At 40.0% G+C, this 19,974-nt stretch overlaps 4 protein-coding genes across 4 annotated transcripts; 2 read left to right on the plus strand and 2 right to left on the minus strand.

Annotated features, from left to right (window-relative positions):
- Positions 1-317: 317 nt before the first annotated feature.
- On the minus strand, positions 318-2,300 carry si:ch1073-44g3.1 (UPF0461 protein C5orf24 homolog). The gene is made up of 2 exons (XM_034231079.1): positions 2,065-2,300; positions 318-1,788 (listed from the first exon to the last, which is right to left on the minus strand). Exon 2 carries the CDS (start codon positions 1,783-1,785, stop codon positions 1,117-1,119), a length of 669 nt encoding a protein of 222 aa, XP_034086970.1. The 5' UTR covers positions 1,786-1,788; positions 2,065-2,300; the 3' UTR covers positions 318-1,116.
- A 307-nt stretch (positions 2,301-2,607) lies between these two features.
- On the minus strand, positions 2,608-5,408 carry atp5po (ATP synthase peripheral stalk subunit OSCP). Its single transcript, XM_034231143.1, has 7 exons — positions 5,233-5,408; positions 4,901-4,945; positions 4,710-4,820; positions 4,310-4,439; positions 3,554-3,666; positions 3,304-3,390; positions 2,608-2,867 (listed from the first exon to the last, which is right to left on the minus strand). The coding sequence occupies exons 1-7, from the start codon at positions 5,257-5,259 to the stop codon at positions 2,757-2,759; spliced, it is 624 nt and encodes a 207-aa protein (XP_034087034.1). The 5' UTR covers positions 5,260-5,408; the 3' UTR covers positions 2,608-2,756.
- Positions 5,409-5,885: 477 nt separating this feature from the next.
- On the plus strand, positions 5,886-9,399 carry LOC117556011 (serine/threonine-protein phosphatase 2A catalytic subunit alpha isoform-like). The gene is made up of 7 exons (XM_034231142.1): positions 5,886-6,442; positions 6,882-7,091; positions 7,212-7,385; positions 7,483-7,572; positions 8,095-8,256; positions 8,401-8,519; positions 8,654-9,399. The coding sequence occupies exons 1-7, from the start codon at positions 6,341-6,343 to the stop codon at positions 8,724-8,726; spliced, it is 930 nt and encodes a 309-aa protein (XP_034087033.1). The 5' UTR covers positions 5,886-6,340; the 3' UTR covers positions 8,727-9,399.
- A 654-nt stretch (positions 9,400-10,053) lies between these two features.
- On the plus strand, positions 10,054-19,949 carry sfxn1 (sideroflexin 1). Its single transcript, XM_034231102.1, has 11 exons — positions 10,054-10,171; positions 11,855-12,024; positions 12,117-12,287; positions 13,071-13,169; positions 13,266-13,341; positions 13,669-13,754; positions 14,250-14,377; positions 14,480-14,529; positions 14,668-14,717; positions 17,418-17,465; positions 17,632-19,949. Exons 2-11 carry the CDS (start codon positions 11,861-11,863, stop codon positions 17,726-17,728), a joined length of 969 nt encoding a protein of 322 aa, XP_034086993.1. The 5' UTR covers positions 10,054-10,171; positions 11,855-11,860; the 3' UTR covers positions 17,729-19,949.
- The last annotated feature ends 25 nt before the right edge of the window (positions 19,950-19,974 follow it).

A 19,974-nucleotide genomic window follows, 5' to 3' on the forward strand; every position in this document is an offset into this window, starting at 1 on the left:
GTAGGCCACTCATATCTCACACATTTTTGTTGAGTGATCCAGTCCAAACACTGAACAAATTCGAGAAAGCAACTTATTTACCCACCCTGATATGTCAGCTGTCTAGCGTTTACACACTGTTATTTACCAGTTCGGATATCTCACGGTGTAACACTTAACTGTAAGACTGTAGATATCAGAAAGCTAGGACGTCATTTGATTTCACAGAAGGTAAATAAAGGATTTATTAGAAGGTGATTATATTGCCTGGGGATACGGGCCCTCTTGTGTCCACAGGGAGAATTACATGCTTTCGATATTACAGGAAATTGAGTAGGTACGTGGAAAAGAATGTATTTTATTTTGGTTTCACATACAACACATTAGTATTTATTACACAAACCACAAAGCATTTTTTTCAGTTTTTCAGTCATTTCCCCCCCTAATAAACAGCATAACATACACGTAAATCTGGAAGTGCTTATAAAGTCAGTTTGGGGATGATGTTACAATACATAAAACTATTCACAAAGTGCAATAATAACAAATACTGTGTTCAAAAAAACGTTATGCAGTGAGTCTTACCAGTTCAAGCAATTACAAATATATTGCAGTGCTGCTATTTTAGGTATGATGCAGGATAATATCACAACATAATACACAGATGGAACTAGACGCCACATAAATGATAGCTATATACTTGAACATATGTATGCACAGGAAAAAGCATATTTGTTAGGCAGTAAGTACTAAAATGCAGTTTTATAAATGTAGAAAACGTCACAAAGAACTGGTTCATAAAACATTAAAGCAGAGAAAGAACAACTCAAGGCAAGAATGCTTGATGAAAAAAAAGGATTAACTCTCAGTAAGGTTTTAACCAGACTGATAAATACATGTTTTGCCTTTACTGATTAGTGCGATTAATTCATTCACATGCATCTCTGCCAAACTGGAATAACATACTTGTAATTGATTCATGTATTATGATACCATGAAGACAATGTCAAACACTGTACAAACACTCAGTCAGAACCATTTCTAAATGGCAAAAAGTTATTTCCTCCAACATTTGAGATCCCATCGGCATCTTCTTGCTCATGCACATTTTCCAGCACTGGAGAGAGGGCTGCAGAACTATTCACTGGATTCATCCATTTTGCAAATGGGCTCACAGAGGGGTCTTTTCTCCATCAGGTTGTATGGAAAAGGTGGAACATCACAGCCAGTGAAGTCCAGTTTCTTGGGAACACTGCAGTTAATAAAGTCAAGTTTCTTGGTGCCGTCACAACCAAAGTCCAGCCTCTTGAGCCGAGCTAGATTCTTGATGCTGCCGGGGGGCCGTCCGGGGCTGACCTTATATCCTGCTGCTTTGGTGGTACCAAGGGGCCTTCCCGGGCTTGTTTTGAACCCAGCTGCTCTAGTGGTCCCGAGTGGACGTCCAGTACTTGTACGATATCCTGCTGACTTTGTGGTCCCTGATGGCCTCCCTCTCCTCCCCGACTTAACTATGCTCTTCTTCTTTTTAGAGCCATCCAGCCCCGCCGCCTCACTGCTCCTGATCCTCACTGTCTGAGGGTGGAAGTCGTTCTGGGTGCCTTGCATTTGACATATCATGGCTTTGTGCATGCCCTGCGGCAAAGGGGCTAGGCCGGCAAGGGACAGCTGCAAACCAGGGGTTGTCTGAGATGGGTAGAATTTGTTGGACTGTGTGCTACAGAGATCAAAGTGGCTGGCTGGATGACAGTCCTCTGCCAGCCCACTCATACAATAGTCACTGCTGCTGCTTGTCACTTGATGCATCATTTTCTGTTGGAATGCAGAGAAATACAAACATTAGGTGGAAAAGCTACTCATGCAAATGTGAACCAAGAAAAACAAACCCAAAGAAGCATTTTTAGTAGCTTACTTTTGATGGAGCCAATAGGCCTTTTAGCGTTGCAACAAAACACATTTTACGTCAAGACAAAGCGAGGTAAACTACAACTATAGTTAGCATAAAGCCAAACAAGTCTCGCAGAAAAATAAATGTTACCGCATGCAATACCTGGTTTATTTTAAAAACGTAAAATAAATAGTTCGTACCTCATTTGTTTGGTGAATGTTAGATGGAAAGGGTTAATTTCGGAACGCATACATTATCCTTTTCTGTCAGCGACAACATGTTTATGAAGACGCTGCTCAAACTACGCCCTGGCATTCATGAGTATTGTCTTGTAGCGGGGCTGCGATTTCTGCTGTTTATTTCATGGCCATTTAATCCTTTAAGCAGAGGTTTAGATGAGAGGAGCAGCCATTTTCGCCTGGATAATTTTTTTGATATAACAGGATGCGCTGACCACGCATGCGCACATATTCGGAAACGGCAGAGGCAAATCGGTATCCCCCATTGTGGTTCTGGCAGATTAAACAAAGACGCATCATAATAGCGTGCGTAACTAAACAAAGGGCCCTTAGTTACATTATAACAAATACATAAAAATGTACACAACTCCAGCAATACCATCATCTGCTACATTGTTCAAAGTGTGCAAGTACTCTAATCCAATTACGTTTTTAACTCAGTATTGCTGGTAATTAGGAACTAAGAGTGTACATGTGCCACAATTACAACAACAGAGACACACCTTCACTTTTTGTATGTTTTATTAACATCCATATCAACTTAAGTATAGACACTGGATTTATGGAGCAAATGCAGTGCCAGGACAGATAGCAATATACATTTCAGCGTTTCCCCCGATGGTCTTCTCCAAACGTATGAAAGTCCATAGGACTTAAGTTTCCTTGATGAGCTTGGTGAGCTTCAGAATCTTTGTTTTGGTGGACATGTCCACATATTTGTCCCCGATACTGACGATCATGCCACCAAGGATGGTAGAATCCAGCTGTGAAGAGGAGACAACGTTTTAAATTACATGCAACACTTAAAATGTTAGGTTAGAGTATTTTTTTAAATTAGCTTTACTTATATTAATGCATTTGTGACCTAAGACTATATTTAGTATGATAGGGAAAATGCTTTTTTGTTCCGATAGGCTTCCAATCTTGAATTCTAGGCATGGAAAATGTTTTGGGCAACAGTCAACCTTGACTATTGATAACAGTGCTCTAAGAATTTCACAGGATTATTTTAAAATGTCTTCCATTTCATATATTAGATATGTGAATATAACTTTTTCTCCTATAGTTTTTTAATAGAATATATGTAAAAGTATTTATTTCTTAATTAAATAAAATAAAAAAGTTATCCCATGTGCCCAAAAGCTTAATAAATGAGATAAACTTGGAGTCAAGACAACTGCAGAATGTTTTGCAACATACCTTTGTTTCCAGCTTGATAGATTCATGCTTCTGAAGAAAGCCCTTTAGAGCTACTTTCAGGTCAGCAAGGCTAGCTGCATCCAAAGGCTGAAAATTGACAAATGTTACTTGGTTGATTGTATAACATATTTGCAGTAAACAGATGCAAAAGTAACTGATACAGAATAATGACTGCGGTTTAAGGTGACCAGTGTAGTCCAATCCACAAGGATGTGGAGTCAGATAGATATCGTGTCAACTCATTTTATACCTGTGCAGTGGTGACGGTGCAGGACACCTCTCCACGGTGTGCACTCATCATTTTGCCATAAGCAGCGATGACGTCAGCAGTTATAGTAAGACGGCCATTATCAGCCAACACATCTGCAAAACAAAAAGGAGGATACATTTGAGGAAGATGCAATACTGTCCGTTTCCCTGCATTACCAACGGATGGCCTTCAGTTCAGCTAGAGTGTAGAAAAGCCTTTTTAACCTAACTTTAGAATATAAATAGTGTTTAGGCAATTACCGTTTGACTGCCTTGTTCCAAAAAACACTTCCAGAGATTATTAGACCACAAGAAGCTAACGTATGTCTCTGACCTCTACGGAGGTCAGACAAACATTATGTTCTACTACTCTATTTTGCTGCACAAGATGGTTTTCATTCCCATGTGACTTCTTATTTTAGATAAAACAGAAACATTTGTGTGTATACCCAACACACTCAAGTTAGTAGAATTTCAATCTAGCACCAACTATAAATAATTAAAATGGTTGAGGCTAGGCAAGCAAACATGTTTTTACATATTCAACATTGAAAACACTGCGCATTTAAGATGACTTTTTCATATTTTTGCATGTTGTAATTGTGAAACGTTTTTTATGCATTTGTATCCTAACTGGTGTGTGATGGTGGACTCTTTTATGGTAACGACCTTACACTCACATACCTGTGTTTTACTCATCTTTAATTAGTATAAATCCATGCTAAAACTTGTAGCAGTATTGAGGGCAGTAACTCACTGATGAGGTTGAAGGTGATGGGGGAAACCTTGGACTTTGCAAGACCATCCTGGAAGGTCTTCTGCTTGAAGCTGCGCTTTACATGAGGATTCATTACAATACTGGAAACCTTGGGGTCCTTGATCAGGGACTGAAAAACAAGATGGCAGAAAGCAAGAGGACACTAAATTAATGTACTATAATAGAAATGCATGTTGAATTGAAACACCATGGATGAGCAAAAACTGAAAATGAATCCATAATTATCCTTATGTCTGATACAGAGGACATTGTACTGTAAATTGATTACCAAAAATTATATTATTATGAACTTGTGATAAAACGTTGAGAAAACACTCCTCCTCATCGTCACCTTTACATAATTTAAAACTGTACTTCAAGGTCTTAACTGTTCACTTACAGACACTTTCCCCAGCTCCTGCTCCACTTGGTCCAGAATGTTCTGCTTGCTGGCAGCCGAGAACAGAGCAGTGGCATAGCGGCCCTCCACCCCGTAGACCGTGATGGGAGCCTATAAAGACATGTACACACAGATTAACTGCGAACTCTAATCATTTTTAAACAAGCGTCCTGCAGTGTGACGATATTTACCTTAACCAGTTTTTGTCTGATGACAGACGTGCTGAACTGGCGGGCCTAGAAAATAAAAAATAAATGATGTCAACACAGATAAAGCAGAACATTAGCCGATTAAACTTTAGGAACCAAGTGTACCGTTTACGTTAATCTGAGCTAGCTGGTAGGCTAACACATTAGCAGTCATTCAAGTGCAAAGGCCTCGTGTGGGTTTTTTGCACATTAAGAGTTACATCCTGGTCTCCAAAGGGAATACAACACAATAAGATGTGCAACTGAAATGATAAACAAGTCGGTCAAAACCACTGTAACATGATTAAAATCACCAAAATCATTGAATGTCTTACCTGCTGTCCTAGCATGAGTGCTGCCATTTTCTCCTACAGCTGTGTAGAGTAGAACAAACAACTGCGCATGTGCCCTTGAGAGGAAGGAGTGTGACTGTGGGTAATGTAGTCTTTCCAGTGTGGCGCATTCTGACAGGTCAGGTCTATAAACAACATTTCTAAAAATAACAAATGTGGGGCCATTCAGTAGTGTAAAAAGCAAATACACATTGCAGTTGCTTTTCTGTTTATATAATATGACGTGTAAACCCAAAATAGACTCACTGTCAAAAATAAAACTGGCAGTAGAGACCACACATTAATTGTGTGGGAAGTTCAAAAAAGAGGTTCAGTGGTTAGATAGGCTATAGAGTTTCTATTAGCCCAGAAACCCCCCAACCGACTGCTACAAACGGCAGACAACATACATATCTGTTACATTATTATCTTTGCAAAAATGTAAAGGATGTGCTTAGTTTAAGACTTCAGCAAAGTCAGTTTATCATCATGTGAAAGTTGTTGGATTTGTAATGTTCAACCTTTGGTCATGACTGTTCCCGCTGTCGTCCAGCAGAGGGCCACAGAGCAATTTCACTCTTTATATAACCGAGATCAAGACAACATTAAACCAGAATGAAAAATTAAGATAAAATACATAAACCAATTATATTTCATCCCGCAGGGTTACATTTGCGTTTTTGTTTGTTTGCTAAAATCCTCCCCAGAGAGCCCACCACCGATGCGATGACGTAAATGTGATTTGTTGCTCAGCCTCTCTGGACCAGAGTTAGCTGGTTGGGTCTACATTTCTCTGAGCTAGTATTGTTTGCGACAATAATAAGGGGCTCTATGACATTAAGTTTAACTGTGAATAGTTACGTCACATTATTTAGGTATCATGTGAACTAAACACTTTTTTCTCTACCAAACTGGAGGGACGCAGGGCAGTTGACGCATTCGTTTTCGTGGAGCCCGCACACACATACACATACACACGTACAAACTGCGAATGACCAGAGCGCTTGCTAGGACGTAGCATAGCTGGGACATCAAACGAAACGAAACTGCGAGAGGTTTTCCAGATTTGTTTTTAAAGCTGGTCGGCTCGCTAGCTGACAGCAAACCAGGCATGGACGACAAGTCATTCACCAAGGAGTTGGACGGATGGATTGAACAACTGAATGAGTGCAAACAGCTGAGTGAGAACCAGGTCAAAGTCCTGTGTGAAAAGGTAAGGTTTGCGCAGGAAGGAATTTAGGCAAGCTATTGATACCTGTCGATAGATATCTGCAATGCTAGCGGGCCATTCGGGTTACATCTCCTGAATCATAAAGTATTGCCTTGAATAACGTCAGCTAATGCATGTGGCCTTGCTTTGGAGCGCACCATTTGGCTGCAGCTGCATGCAGCACATAGGGAAGCAACTCGCCAAGAAGATGGAGGAGGAGGATGCCTGAAAATATGTTTTCCTAGCTACGCCCACTCCTGGTTCCTCACTTGGGTGCACTGGCAGTACCACATCACGCTATAACCATCTGCTGCATAACTCACAATCTGAACAATTATGCAATTCAGTCTCCTAGTGTATTATTGTAAAACACGTGCATACCCTGCACCATACTCCATGTTTCCTGTTCATCACCCTGTGTTATCCTGGTCCTCTATTTTAGGCCAAGGAGATCCTTACAAAGGAATCCAACGTGCAGGAGGTGAGATGTCCAGTGACAGTCTGTGGAGATGTCCATGGTCAGTTCCATGACCTGATGGAGCTGTTTAAGATTGGAGGGAAGTCTCCAGACACTAACTATCTCTTCATGGGAGACTATGTTGACAGAGGCTACTATTCTGTGGAGACAGTTTCTCTCCTGGTTTCTCTGAAGGTAAAAAATCAAAACAATACTTTGCCTCTCACGCTCATATGAGGTTTGATTTGGGGTAGGCATAATGGGTATGGCTAATTGATCTTCCATTTTGTTTATATTCACATTTTTCTTTTGAAGGTAAGGTTCCGTGAACGAATTACAATTCTCAGAGGGAACCATGAGAGCAGACAGATCACACAAGTGTACGGCTTCTACGACGAGTGCTTAAGGAAATACGGAAATGCCAATGTTTGGAAGTACTTCACAGATCTGTTTGACTATCTGCCCCTCACTGCGCTGGTAGATAACCAGGTAAGGTTGAGTATTCACAGGTAGGGTGTGTCATAAAGCACAGATACAGGAATTTATCATTAATCACCTGTGATTTATTTTCTCTCCCTTCTGCAAGATTTTCTGCCTTCATGGAGGATTATCTCCTTCAATAGACACACTGGAACACATCAGAGCGCTGGATCGTTTGCAGGAAGTTCCTCACGAGGTAATTTCAGCATATGTTAATTTTTTACATTAGACAAACTACCTTTAAGGCCTTTCCAGATTATGGATTATTCTGTAACAACATATGGATTACATTTATATTAAGGCATATGATTGTGCATGTCGATGCAAGGGTGCTCTTGATACTTTATAATGTTTACATCAAGTATTAATAATAAAATAATAATAATAATAGATTTAATTTGTTAGCGCTTTTACAGGTGCTCAAAGACGCTTTACATATATAGTGAAGAGAAAATAAAATAAAATATAATAAGTATTGCACATTTATGCACATTCATGAATTTTATATGAAATGTAGAGCTAAAACAATATATAAATTCATCGATCCATAGGAAATGAATAGAATAAAAAAATCCTACCTAAGCAATAACTCAGCAGATTATTCAATAACAAAAATTCGCTTTAGCTGCAGCCTTAATACAATTCTGTAGTTAAACAGTTTCCTAAAACCTCTACATATTGGATAGATTTTGTACAACACTAATGTTTCCTGCTTCAGGGTCCGATGTGTGACCTGTTATGGTCGGACCCAGATGACCGAGGTGGCTGGGGCATCTCACCCCGTGGTGCTGGTTACACCTTCGGGCAGGACATTTCTGAGACCTTCAACCACGCAAACGGCCTAACTTTGGTTTCAAGAGCCCACCAACTGGTGATGGAGGTACTTAAAGTTGGTTTAACTGCTGAAAATTATTATTATCATTATGTTTCTTAATTCGAAAAATTGCAAATGCAGATTGAACTTTACATGTTGGAAAATATAAATAGGTACAATAAGTAACACGCCGATAATCTTTTGTTCCAGGGTTATAATTGGTGCCACGACCGCAATGTAGTGACAATCTTCAGTGCACCAAACTATTGCTATCGTTGTGGAAACCAGGCCGCAATAATGGAACTTGATGACACATTGAAATACTCCTTGTAAGTACATTTAACAATCTTTTTGATACAAATGTGTCAACTTTTCAATGATATGGCACTTTCTTACAAATGAATTATTAACATATAATTTAAAATGTGAGTTTTTGAGGAGTCTTGTCCTTTGTTTACTTCAGCCTACAGTTCGACCCTGCACCACGCAGAGGTGAGCCCCATGTGACGCGGCGTACACCAGACTACTTCCTGTAGAGATCACACAGAGAAAAGCATTCATAACCCCATGGACCAAAAACATATGTGCCATAATCCAATGGAATGGAAACTATCACATATAGCTTATATAACCACCATCCTTTCAACTTTACTTCCTCTCTGTGCATGATGTTTTTATTGCTAGAAATGATTGCTACTATGAACAATACCGTCACAATACCTACTGGATTGCCAGGAAACACTAATGAAGTAATGCTGATAAATAACAACTAAATGTAAGTAATCTTTGTTAGGGTGTTAATGATGACCAGAGTGTTTCCATATACAGTGTGTAAACTGCATCTTTCACTTGGCATGGCCTCAAATCAAAGGTAACAGTAAATATAAAGTGTACTCTTTGTTTTTCTTTTTTTTGTGAAGTAAGATAATAGGGTTGGATGTAGGAAATGAATATGTTCTCTTTGCACTTTTGTATTTGATTTTTATCACATGGCACTGACAGACTATGTTCTTTTTATACCCTGTTATATTGTACGTCGCTCTCTTCTTGCTCTGCTGTCGTCTCCTATGGGAGTTATTGTAATTCATTTAAGTAGGCAATATTGGTACCAATGACAATTGGTTGAAAAATAAACAACTTAATGTTTTGCAGCATCAGCTATATGAAATAAAGTCTGAAGTTGCTTTGTCATTTACTTCAATGTAAGCACTACTTGTGGCATTATTTCCTCTCACCAGTCACCACTAGATGGAAACAGGTAGGCTACCAAAGAACAACTGCTGATGAGCTAAAAGAACATTCAAGATAGTAATTATCAGGTTTACTGAAGGTGTGCTGGAAATTGGGTTATTTTTTTAGGTTTTCATTTTTGGTAACACAGGTATAATTACTGTACAACATGGAAGCTATTATACTGCTAATTAGCCATAGGTGACTTATTTTGTTTAATTCAGTTTTATGGTCTTAATATATTAACCAAATAATGTTTGTTTAAGGGTCACTCTCTCCTTCACAAGACATAAGGGTGTCAATGTCACACTGCTGTACAGAGTCCTCTGTGTGGAAATCCAAAGTTTCACCAGTCATTAATAATTTACTGCCCGCGAATCATCGTGGCGAAAATACCAGTGTTACCGGATGTAGTACTCAGCTCGCTGTTCAAAATAAAAGCCTTGTTTGAAGGACGAAGTGAATTTAAACTTAATTTTGCCCCTGAAGTGTTTACCCACTATTGTATTGCTTTATACTATAGACTGGTTAAAAAATCATCATGTATTTGAAAGAGTTTTGTTTCTACCGGCCTTGTACAAATCCCATATTTTCCATTGTGAATTGGCGCTTTCATACGCGACTTTATTTTGTTGGGGAGCTTCCGGCCGCTAGGTGATGTGCCTGTGTGCTCTGACGCCGCTGCATGTCAAATTAGCTGTCTGCAGCCTTTCAGGGACACCTCTTGTAGACCGCCGGAGCCCACAGTGCAGTAAGTAAACTAGCCATCTTTTTTGTATTGATGGATCCCTCAGGACTGCAGCATAGACATATCCAGCTTGCACGTTTTGTCTGAGGTCGGGGGAACTAGACTCGTTAGGCGTGCAGCTGGATGTGTGGATGTGGCAGGCTGATACTAGTTGAATCTGGAGCACAGCTGGACAATTACACGACTGCACTGATGCCGTGCTTAATTGGTCGTTTTAAAACAATGCTACTTAGATGTTGTAGTATCTGCTTAAGGCTTGATCGCTTTGTTCGGATGCAGGCAGGGACACCTCCAGCTACAGTCCAGATCTGACTGGTCTACGTTGGGTTGAACAATTAACCGTAACCAGTCCCAGAGCATGTTTACCCTGCGACCACTGACAGAAAGCAGATATTTTCAATGTTACAGATTCCGTATACACAAGAAATCAGGGATTAAATATATGACATACAATGCATCTCGAATACTATTTGAAAGATGTATTTGATTGTAAGGGTTTTGAATTGCAGGTTAATGTGTAGCCACACAGAACGCCTTGATTGGCTGAGGATTATAGATCAAAGGTTGACAGTCCAAAGTTCTGTCCTCTTCTATCACCTTCATTAATGAATTATTATTATATAATGCTATTAACAGTAGTTTGACAGCAGTTCAACCCAAGCCGTACAGATTTGGTATTTCATTTGACAATCTCAGATGAGGGGGTGTTTTGTTGTCATCTCGTGAGAATCCCATGGAGTTTAATTCAATTTAAAGAGACCGCACGTCTCCTGTACGCCACAGCCGCCAGAAAGCAAGAGAGATTTATGTTTTATTGTCAATCCCAGCAGCCATGTTTTGTGCAATTTTTCAAAAGGAGTTTCATCATGCAGCTGCTGCAGATCTTTGCATTGACTTGCTTCTGATGTGTCCCCTACCTTTCAGTAGTTCAGCTGGAGCATAGCACAAATGGTTAAAAACCAGATCAGACTGGGTTATCTGGACACACACTGGGGAGAATGAGCATGCTGCATGCACATACACAGAGGCTGTTTCTGATAGTGCAGTGTCTATTCAGTGCAGGCCAGTCTTATCTGGTTTTTGATTATGAAATCATAAATGCATAACACTTGAATGCAATTATCACTAGTAGTGGTGTTAATAAAACGTTGCATAACCTGCTTTGCTCTAAAACAATTTGTGGTTCATGGATAGTAAAATAATAGAAATGTAGAGCTGCCATTCAGTTGGTCACAACGCACATGCAGTGGGCTTTGTCACTTTTAACAAGAGCTGCTTTTCAGCCACAGTTTGGGGGTTGGTGTGCACTCATAATGGGGCTTTCCAATGTAGTGCTTCATAACCCTTGTGTCAGGTCAGCCATCACCATAGCAACATAATGCTGAATAAGCAGCATTGCAAATCCACAGAGGCACATCATTTTCACAAGGTCCCTACCCTGACTTGTGTCTGCAAAAGAAAACAAGAAGTGAGGGGCTGTGACTAACTCGTGTGTCAGCCCTGAAATCCTGGAACAATATTACCGCATTTCAGCCTAAAACAGTGATTCCAGAGAAATATTACTTAAACATGTTCCTGTTCGGAGATCTCTTTTAGAATTACTGTAAATACGGTGACTAAAATTGACCCATCAAGTATCATAGTTATGTGCGCTGGCTGATTATTGTAACGCTTTCCTTTCCCCAGATAAATATGGCAGCAGAGCTATCCACCTCCATAAACATCAAAGAGCCCCGGTGGGACCAGAGCACGTTTGTTGGTCGGGCTAAACATTTCTTCACTGTCACAGACCCCAGGAACATTCTCCTCACCAACGAACAACTAGCCAATTCACACAAAGTCATCACTGACTACAGGTAAGCGGCTGCAAGTGCAGATGGTGTTAATACACCAGTATAAGGATCTTATGAATGGGTTTACATTCAATGTTACATTTACTGTCTCCCAGGAAAGGTATAGTCTCTCCAGGATTGACTGAAGATGAACTGTGGAGAGCCAAATATGTTTTTGACTCGGCCTTCCATCCCGATACTGGGGAGAAGATGATCCTGATTGGCCGCATGTCAGCGCAGGTTCCCATGAATATGACGATCACTGGATGCATGATGACATTTTACAAGTAGGAACATGTTGGGTTTTCAATTATATCCCTACCACTATTCATACTTCTCGTTCTGAAATTATAAACTTTACAAGCATCTTTCACTCAAGATATTTGTATGTGTCACAGTTAAAAATGCACACTGCTGAATTCCATTTATCTGCTCAAGAGTCCTGGTACTGTTTGTAGTCCTAGATGCTTGATTTGAGCTGTAATGAATCTGGTGGTTACACATCACCCCAAAACTAAAAAATAGTAATATTTGAAATGAAACAATGCCAATATTTCTTGCAAATGCCTTTACAGTTACCAGCCTGGACTCCCTTGAGTTTCTGAATCTTGAATGACTCCTGGTTGAATCAAGTTTAAACAAAAGAAAAATGAAGGCCTAGAAGAGTCTCAAAATGTGTTGTTTAGCTGCAAAGAAAGTGCTTGAATTTTCTCCTAAAAGCTGTAGGAACCTTGCTATCAGTACACGTTACTTCGCTGATAGGGTTCCTATAAATGACAAGGTTTTCACTTGTGCAATTTTATATATTACTGAAGGACATTGGGAAAGTACTCTTGTTTTTCTTTTAAACTGTTTCTAATAAAGCTGTTTTTTTTATACTCTTAATTAAAACCATCTGTTCCCCTCAGAATCAGAATACCTTTATTAGTCCCACAGAGGGGACATTTACGTAGTTACAGCAGAAAAAAGAGCCACAGAAAGCTTAATGTTACATGCATTAAAAAGTACTAAGTTATGATATAATAAAAAATAAAAACCGCTGTCCTTTAATAATGTTTTCCATCCTGCAGGACAACTCCAGCTGTGTTGCTCTGGCAGTGGATCAATCAGTCGTTCAATGCAATAGTGAATTACACCAACAGGAGCGGCGATGCTCCACTCACTGTCAGGTAAGGGAGGGATATTTCAGCACTGGCTCAGATGAACCCTTTTAATTTGTTTGTGTGTGGACAGTTTCCATGTGATGTTGACTCTTCTGTTCACAGTCAGCTTGGCACAGCGTATGTGTCTGCCACCACAGGGGCAGTGGCCACCGCTCTGGGACTAAATGCACTCACAAAGGTATCAGTTCATCTAACCCTATTCATTCTGCATCTCACTTTAATGCTGACATGAAGTTAGCCACGCACACATAGTTTCTTTGTCATAGGAGAGCCATATTACTTACAGGGTCATGCCCTGGTATCAGCACGTTGTCCAGCCATCTTACATAGTGACTTTGTGCTATACATCCTGATATATGGGAGAAAAGAAAGAATACATGTACAACATCTAAAATGTCAGCAGCAAAGAAATTCCACCATTGGAAAAAGTGAAATTGGTGCTATAAGAGGAAATGAATGAGTAATCTCTCCCCTCCTGTTTCATACCTCCTCTCTCCTCCCGTAGCACATCTCACCCCTGATTGGTCGGTTTGTTCCATTTGCTGCTGTAGCTGCTGCTAACTGTATCAACATCCCACTGATGAGACAAAGGTAAAGTGGACATGTAACACTCATCAGAAGTACTTCATCCTAAGCATGTAGACAATTGCAGTACATCATGTGGTTTATTGTACGTTTGGTTGGGAACAGAGTTGTGCTAAAAAGAAAATGGCTGATGCAAGAAGTTAAGATACATTTTACAAGATACAAGAGTTTCACATAAATGCTATCATGTTAATTCTAAGAGGACTATAGTTTCAGTGTAAGTCTTTTTTTTAATGTAATGAATACATACCAAAATACTTGGTAACATATCTGTGTATGTTTGAATTTATATTATTATTGTAGAAAGATAAACCAAGAATATTATATAAACTAGATGCTTTTCTGAGTAAGGTTTACCTGTTGCAGTTTGTGCTAAAGAAATATCCTTGTTGTTTACATTTGTCTCTGAAAATGTCAAAACATTTGGGCCATTACCCCTGATCTGTGTAATAAAAGGACAGTTGATTCTGATTGAAATATGCTTTTGGTCCTTGTTTTCAGAGAACTTAAACACGGCATTCCCATCACAGATGAGAATGACAACAGGTTAGGAGAGTCGACGAATGCTGCAAAGCAGGCTATCTCTCAGGTCGTGGTCTCCAGGATCCTCATGGCCTCTCCAGGAATGGGTAATATGTTCGGATCATTTGTACAATAAATATCAACCCACTCTATTGTGTTGTCACAGATTTAGTTGAAAGTGTTGTAATGTTAATGTGTGTCTTTTTTAGCTATCCCTCCATTTTTGATGAACCATTTGGAAAAGAAGGCTTTTCTGAGGGTAAGCTTCTGTTTTCTTTACGTCAACACACATCAGAGGAATGAAAAGCATTGAGGGCACAAGGCCACTCTTGTATGGGAATGCAACATTGCTTTTGTGCCCCTCATTCGGGTTTTCTTTTCTGCCTGGTCTTTTCAGAAGTTCCCATGGATGAGTGCACCTATTCAAGTCGGCCTGGTGGGATTCTGGTGAGTTGTCAGAGACGGTCCACCTCATAAGCAGCTCGTCAAATTCCATTGAAATGTACAATTATTATCTTTTATATTGATATGAAATGTCAGTGATCATAAGATGTATGTGTCTTTTACAGTAATTGGGAAGTATCTCAATGGGAATTTGCACGTAAGAGTGGTTATTACCTATGCCTATCTCAGCCTTTTTACCATTTCTCAATGAGTCATTTCTACAAAGGGCTTCAGATCCGGTTTTGTCTTCCTCTGAAAAATGATCCACATATCTGTCAGGGAATAATTCTGTATACATGTTTACCATTTGCCCTCTGATGCAGATGCCCAACCTTGGGCAGCCGCTATCTCCCTTAAGGAGGGGCTGCCCTAGCATTTTGTTGTTGTTACCAGTTTATGACCGGGCAACTTTCGTACAATAGTTATTGTTGTGGGACACCTGGAACACATCCTTCTCTGGGTGTAGATGAGATTCAGTGCCCTCAGCTGTTTAGTCTATCTATTGAAGAATGTTGATTATTACACTCTGAACTAGTTAAAACCTGGAACTACAGGAGGGTTCTTCAGAATTGGTTTGGCATCTCATCCGTGTGGTCAACTCGTGGCCCGTGACATGTCTTGTGAATTCTCCGCCCTAAGCTCCAAATACACCCTCAAAGCTCCAGCTCTCCTCGTGTCTCTCTGAGTCCTGTTTCCAATTGCTTCTGAAGTTTCCCCCACAATATCCTCCCACATGTATTTCTGAGGATTTCCTGACTCCTCTTGTGACCTCAAATTGACCCGTTTAAAATCATGTGTCGCATTCCTTCAGTTCAGTTTAGACGACATGACTTTGATTTGAGCAGCAAATCCTGCCAACTAGCGCACTTATCAACATCGGTGGAAGTTGAATACTTGGTTGGTTTTTAATTGACTGAATACTAAAAAACATTATTAGCCAGGCTTGCAGTGTAGCTCCATCAGTACGAATATCAATCTGTCAGTTCCTTTGGTCCAGACTAAAATATCCACAAATAGGCATTTTTGATGGATGCCATTGTATTTTTGCACATACAGTGGGGCAAAAAAGTATTTTGTCAGCCACCAATTGTGCAGGTTCTCCCACTTAATAAGATGAGAGGCCTGTAATTTTCATCCTAGGTATACCTCAACTATGAGAGACAGAATGAGAAAAGAAAAAAATCCAGAAAATCACATTGTCTGATTTTTAAAGAATCTATTTGCAAATTATGGTGGAAAATAAGTATTTGGTCAATAACAAAAGTTAATCTCAATACTTTGTTATATACCCTTTGTTGGCAATGACAGAGGTCAAATGTTTTCTGCAAGTCTTCACAAGGTTTTCACACACTGTTGCTGGTATTTTGGCCCATTCCTCCATGCAGATCTCCTCTAGAGCAGTGATGTTTTGGGGCTGTCGCTGGGCAACACAGACTTTCAACTCCCTCCAAAGATTTTATATGGGGTTGAGATCTGGAGACTGGCTAGGCCACTCCAGGACCTTGAAATGCTTCTTACGAAGCCACTCCTTCATTGCCCGGGCGGTGTGTTTGGGATCATTGTCATGCTGAAAGACCCAGCCACGTTTCATCTTCAATGCCCTTGCTGATGGAAGGAGGTTGTCACTCAAAATCTCACGATACATGGCCCCATTCATTCTTTCCTTTACACGGATCAGTCGTCCTGGTCCCTTTGCAGAAAAACAGCCCCAAAGCATGATGTTTCCACCCCCATGTTTCACAGTAGGTATGGTGTTCTTTGGATGCAACTCAGCATTCTTTCTCCTCCAAACAGGTTTCATCTGACCATATGACATTCTCCCAATCCTCTTCTGGATCATCTAAATGCTCTCTAGCAAACTTCAGACGGGCCTGGACATGTACTGGCTTAAGCAGGGGGACACGTCTGGCACTGCAGGATTTGAGTCCCTGGCGGTGTAGTGTGTTACTGATGGTAGCCTTTGTTACTTTGGTCCCAGCTCTCTGCAGGTCATTGACTAGGTCCCCCCGTGTGGTTCTGGGATTTTTGCTCACCGTTCTTGTGATCATTTTGACCCCATGGGGTGAGATCTTGCGTGAAGCCCCAGATCGAGGGAGATTATCAGTGGTCTTGTATGTCTTCCATTTTCTAATAATTGCTCCCACAGTTGATTTCTTCACACCAAGCTGCTTACCTATTGCAGATTCAGTCTTCCCAGCCTGGTGCAGGTCTACAATTTTGTTTCTGGTGTCCTTTGACAGCTCTTTGGTCTTGGCCATAGTGGAGTTTGGAGTGTGACTGTTTGAGGTTGTGGACAGGTGTCTTTTATACTGATAACGAGTTCAAACAGGTGCCATTAATACAGTTAACGAGTGGAGGACAGAGGAGGCTCTTAAAGAAGAAGTTACAGGTCTGTGAGAGCCAGAAATCTTGTTTGTTTGTAGGTGACCAAATACTTATTTTACAGAGGAATTTACCAATTAATTCATTAAAAATCCTACAATGTGATTTCCTGCATTCTGTCTCTCATAGTTGAGGTATACCTAGGATGAAAATTACAGGCCTCTCTCATCTTTTTAAGTGGGAGAACTTGCACAATTGGTGGCTGACTAAATACTTTTTTGCCCCACTGTATATGGTCCACAGAGAATAAACCAGATGACATCAGGACAGTTAGTTCTGAGCTGTGTGTCTGTATGTTTCATTGATCTGTGTTTTTTTCAGCCTGGTGTTTGCCACTCCACTGTGCTGTGCATTGTTCCCTCAGAAGAGGTGAGTGAGACGTTAAAACTTGACCTTGAGATAAAAGTAGCTTCTCTCTAGGTTAATATAAGCAGAGGTGGCATGATTATTCTCTGCTTGAACAGTTGCATTACACGCCTGCAGTGTATATGTGTTTGACCCATTAACCCCCGCATTTCTCCCATTCTTTCCCCAGCTCTATATCAGTCAGCCGCCTGGAGCCCGAGCTGCAGGAGAAAATCCGGGCCAACAACCCAGGAGTGGAAAGGGTCTACTTCAACAAGGGGCTATGAGTGTGCAGCCCCCCCATCCAAACACTGCCATAGCACAGCTGCAGGCTCAGTCCTCGCCTCTCGGCCAGCCCCTCCTCATTCAGTGTGCCAAAGTTAAGTTTGTGTCTCCTCATTTTCAATATTCAGATGGATATCTAGGGACTACCTCTCTGTCAGTCTCTTTGTAACAAGATGTTTGCTTTTGTCAATGTGATTGTTGATTTTATCGTAACTGTTATAGAAGATTTTCTCCGTCTGGGCCGGATGAAAAGTACAATGTTTATCATGACGTATGTGTATAGTGACCATTGTAAGGGTGTTTTAGGTGGACATTTTGTCTGTACAGTATTTTATTTTTAAGCAAGCAACTTGTCGGTTGCATGTCGCTGCCAATTGATTTTCATACTCTCTCTATGTAAAGATTGGCAATCACCCTATTTCTCACCTGCATTATAATCAGACTTTAACATTGATTTTACGAAGACCTCTGCTGTTCATGCATTTGCCAAATCTGTACTCACATCAACAATCACAACCTCCTACCCTCAAAAGGGTTATTCCTAATAATGACATCCACTTTAATCAGTTCATTTTGCCAAATGAGTGACGTTCAGTAAGCCTTGAGGCCTCTTGACGTCGTAACCATGAATCTGACAACAACTCTCCCGGGATCCACCCCACAAAATGTGACGCTATGATGGTAACAACCATCCATGGTGCTACTTGATGTCTTAATAATCAGTGTATCGTACTATTTATTCTGCTTGCCAACATGCATGAACAAACCGTTTGTATGAATTAACCTCTGTGAAAACTAATGATTTTATGTATACTTAGTCACACAGAGGCCAAACTCAGGAGTGCTGAACGCCAGTGACAATGTGTCAATAATAATAATAATTGAGCAAACACACAGGTTCCAACTTCCATATGTCAGAGTGTTTATCCAGGATTTAGTGATCACCATAAATGACACCACAAACACTCATTCATACCTTACACAAACGTGTATAGTATCCATCTTCTGTAATTCAACGCAGCATCCTAAGAGGCTTGATTATTATCGCACAAAGTGATACATTTGAATGGTAATGTGGCAGTTATATCACATTGTTTTGGAGGTACTATATTCCACATGTTAGACATGGCTGTCAGTGTTTGGAAAACAATACCAAAATCATGCTCAAGATAGTATTTTCCAGGGAAAGGATGATATATAAAGGCAGGGATCAATCTAATGAATATGTGTTTTAATTATGACCGACATTATGATCTCTCCCTGCTGTTTGGACACGGTTGGTGTTTCCTGTGCTGTGTGGGCCTTCTGGCTTTTTAAAGCTGATTGCATTTTCATTTTGCATTTTCAGCTGCTGTAATGAAATATAACTGTGAAGAAGAATTCTAGGAGATTGCACAGCGGCATGGCAGATTCATAATTGGATATTTTAAATTAAAAGAGTGAAAAAGATGGACTTGGAGCCACAAAACTAACAGTATTAATTCTCTTCATTTTGAAAAGGTATGAAGGATTTTAGGATCCAGTGTTAAAAGATTTGCTCCAATGTTTACTTTTCAAAAAAAATCAAATGCTTGTGAATGATTTGATTTGATTGCATCTTTTGCTCATCATGGTGTGTAATTTCTGTGAGGTGTTAAATGTACTGTAAATCTATTACATATATTGCTGTATAAGTAACTTTTCTTTAGACCGTCAGTGTTTCCAGAGAGATGTGTTGGAGATGGAGCGGCTCCCTAGCTGGTTTGAAGTGAAGTTTGTTATTCTAGTGTTAAAGGTAACTGAATGTAGCATTTTCTAATTTCAGCTGTTAACGCTGTGTTTGTCCAGAAAGCACAATATGGTAACAGATTCTAAATGCTGCACATTTTAAATACTTGTTTAGACCTGTTCAGTTTCCTCACCACCACGCTTTTTAGCACATCTTAAATCAGCGAGGGAAGATGAACTTGCTCTGACTGCATATAATGAGAACTAATCCCCCTTTAATGTGTTAAAAATATGAAATTAACTACCTAATAACTAACAAGTTTCAATCTACCAAATGAGATTGTCATTACAGCCAAAGCGATACAAATCAACTCAAGAGGAATAAGTCATGTCCAGTCTGCATTAATCAAAATTAATATTTTGAAAAATGATTTAAGAAAATGTATATCTGTTTTTCAGTAAACTGGGGTGATGTGATGTTTAGACTTACTGGAATAAATAAAGTTGGTGAAATCTGGTGTCAGTAATGTTTAGCTGTCGG

This window comes from Gymnodraco acuticeps, unplaced genomic scaffold (assembly GCF_902827175.1).
Source record: "Gymnodraco acuticeps unplaced genomic scaffold, fGymAcu1.1, whole genome shotgun sequence".
Taxonomy (NCBI): Eukaryota; Metazoa; Chordata; class Actinopteri; order Perciformes; family Bathydraconidae; genus Gymnodraco; species Gymnodraco acuticeps.

Coding starts and splice junctions, on each gene's coding strand:
- si:ch1073-44g3.1 (XM_034231079.1), bottom strand. CDS start 1,785: ATGATGCATCAAGTGACAAGCAGCAGCAGTGACTATTGTATGAGTGGG.
- atp5po (XM_034231143.1), bottom strand. CDS start 5,259: ATGGCAGCACTCATGCTAGGACAGCAG. Junction 4,946..5,232: donor CACTCATGCTAGGACAGCAG/GTAAGACATTCA, acceptor TTTATTTTCTAG/GCCCGCCAGTTCAGCACGTC. Junction 3,391..3,553: donor GCACCGTCACCACTGCACAG/GTATAAAATGAG, acceptor GTCAATTTTCAG/CCTTTGGATGCAGCTAGCCT.
- LOC117556011 (XM_034231142.1), top strand. CDS start 6,341: ATGGACGACAAGTCATTCACCAAGGAGTTGGACGGATGGATTGAACAA. Junction 7,386..7,482: donor CTGCGCTGGTAGATAACCAG/GTAAGGTTGAGT, acceptor CCCTTCTGCAAG/ATTTTCTGCCTTCATGGAGG. Junction 8,520..8,653: donor GACACATTGAAATACTCCTT/GTAAGTACATTT, acceptor TGTTTACTTCAG/CCTACAGTTCGACCCTGCAC.
- sfxn1 (XM_034231102.1), top strand. CDS start 11,861: ATGGCAGCAGAGCTATCCACCTCCATAAACATCAAAGAGCCCCGGTGG. Junction 12,288..13,070: donor TGCATGATGACATTTTACAA/GTAGGAACATGT, acceptor TCCATCCTGCAG/GACAACTCCAGCTGTGTTGC. Junction 13,170..13,265: donor GATGCTCCACTCACTGTCAG/GTAAGGGAGGGA, acceptor TTCTGTTCACAG/TCAGCTTGGCACAGCGTATG.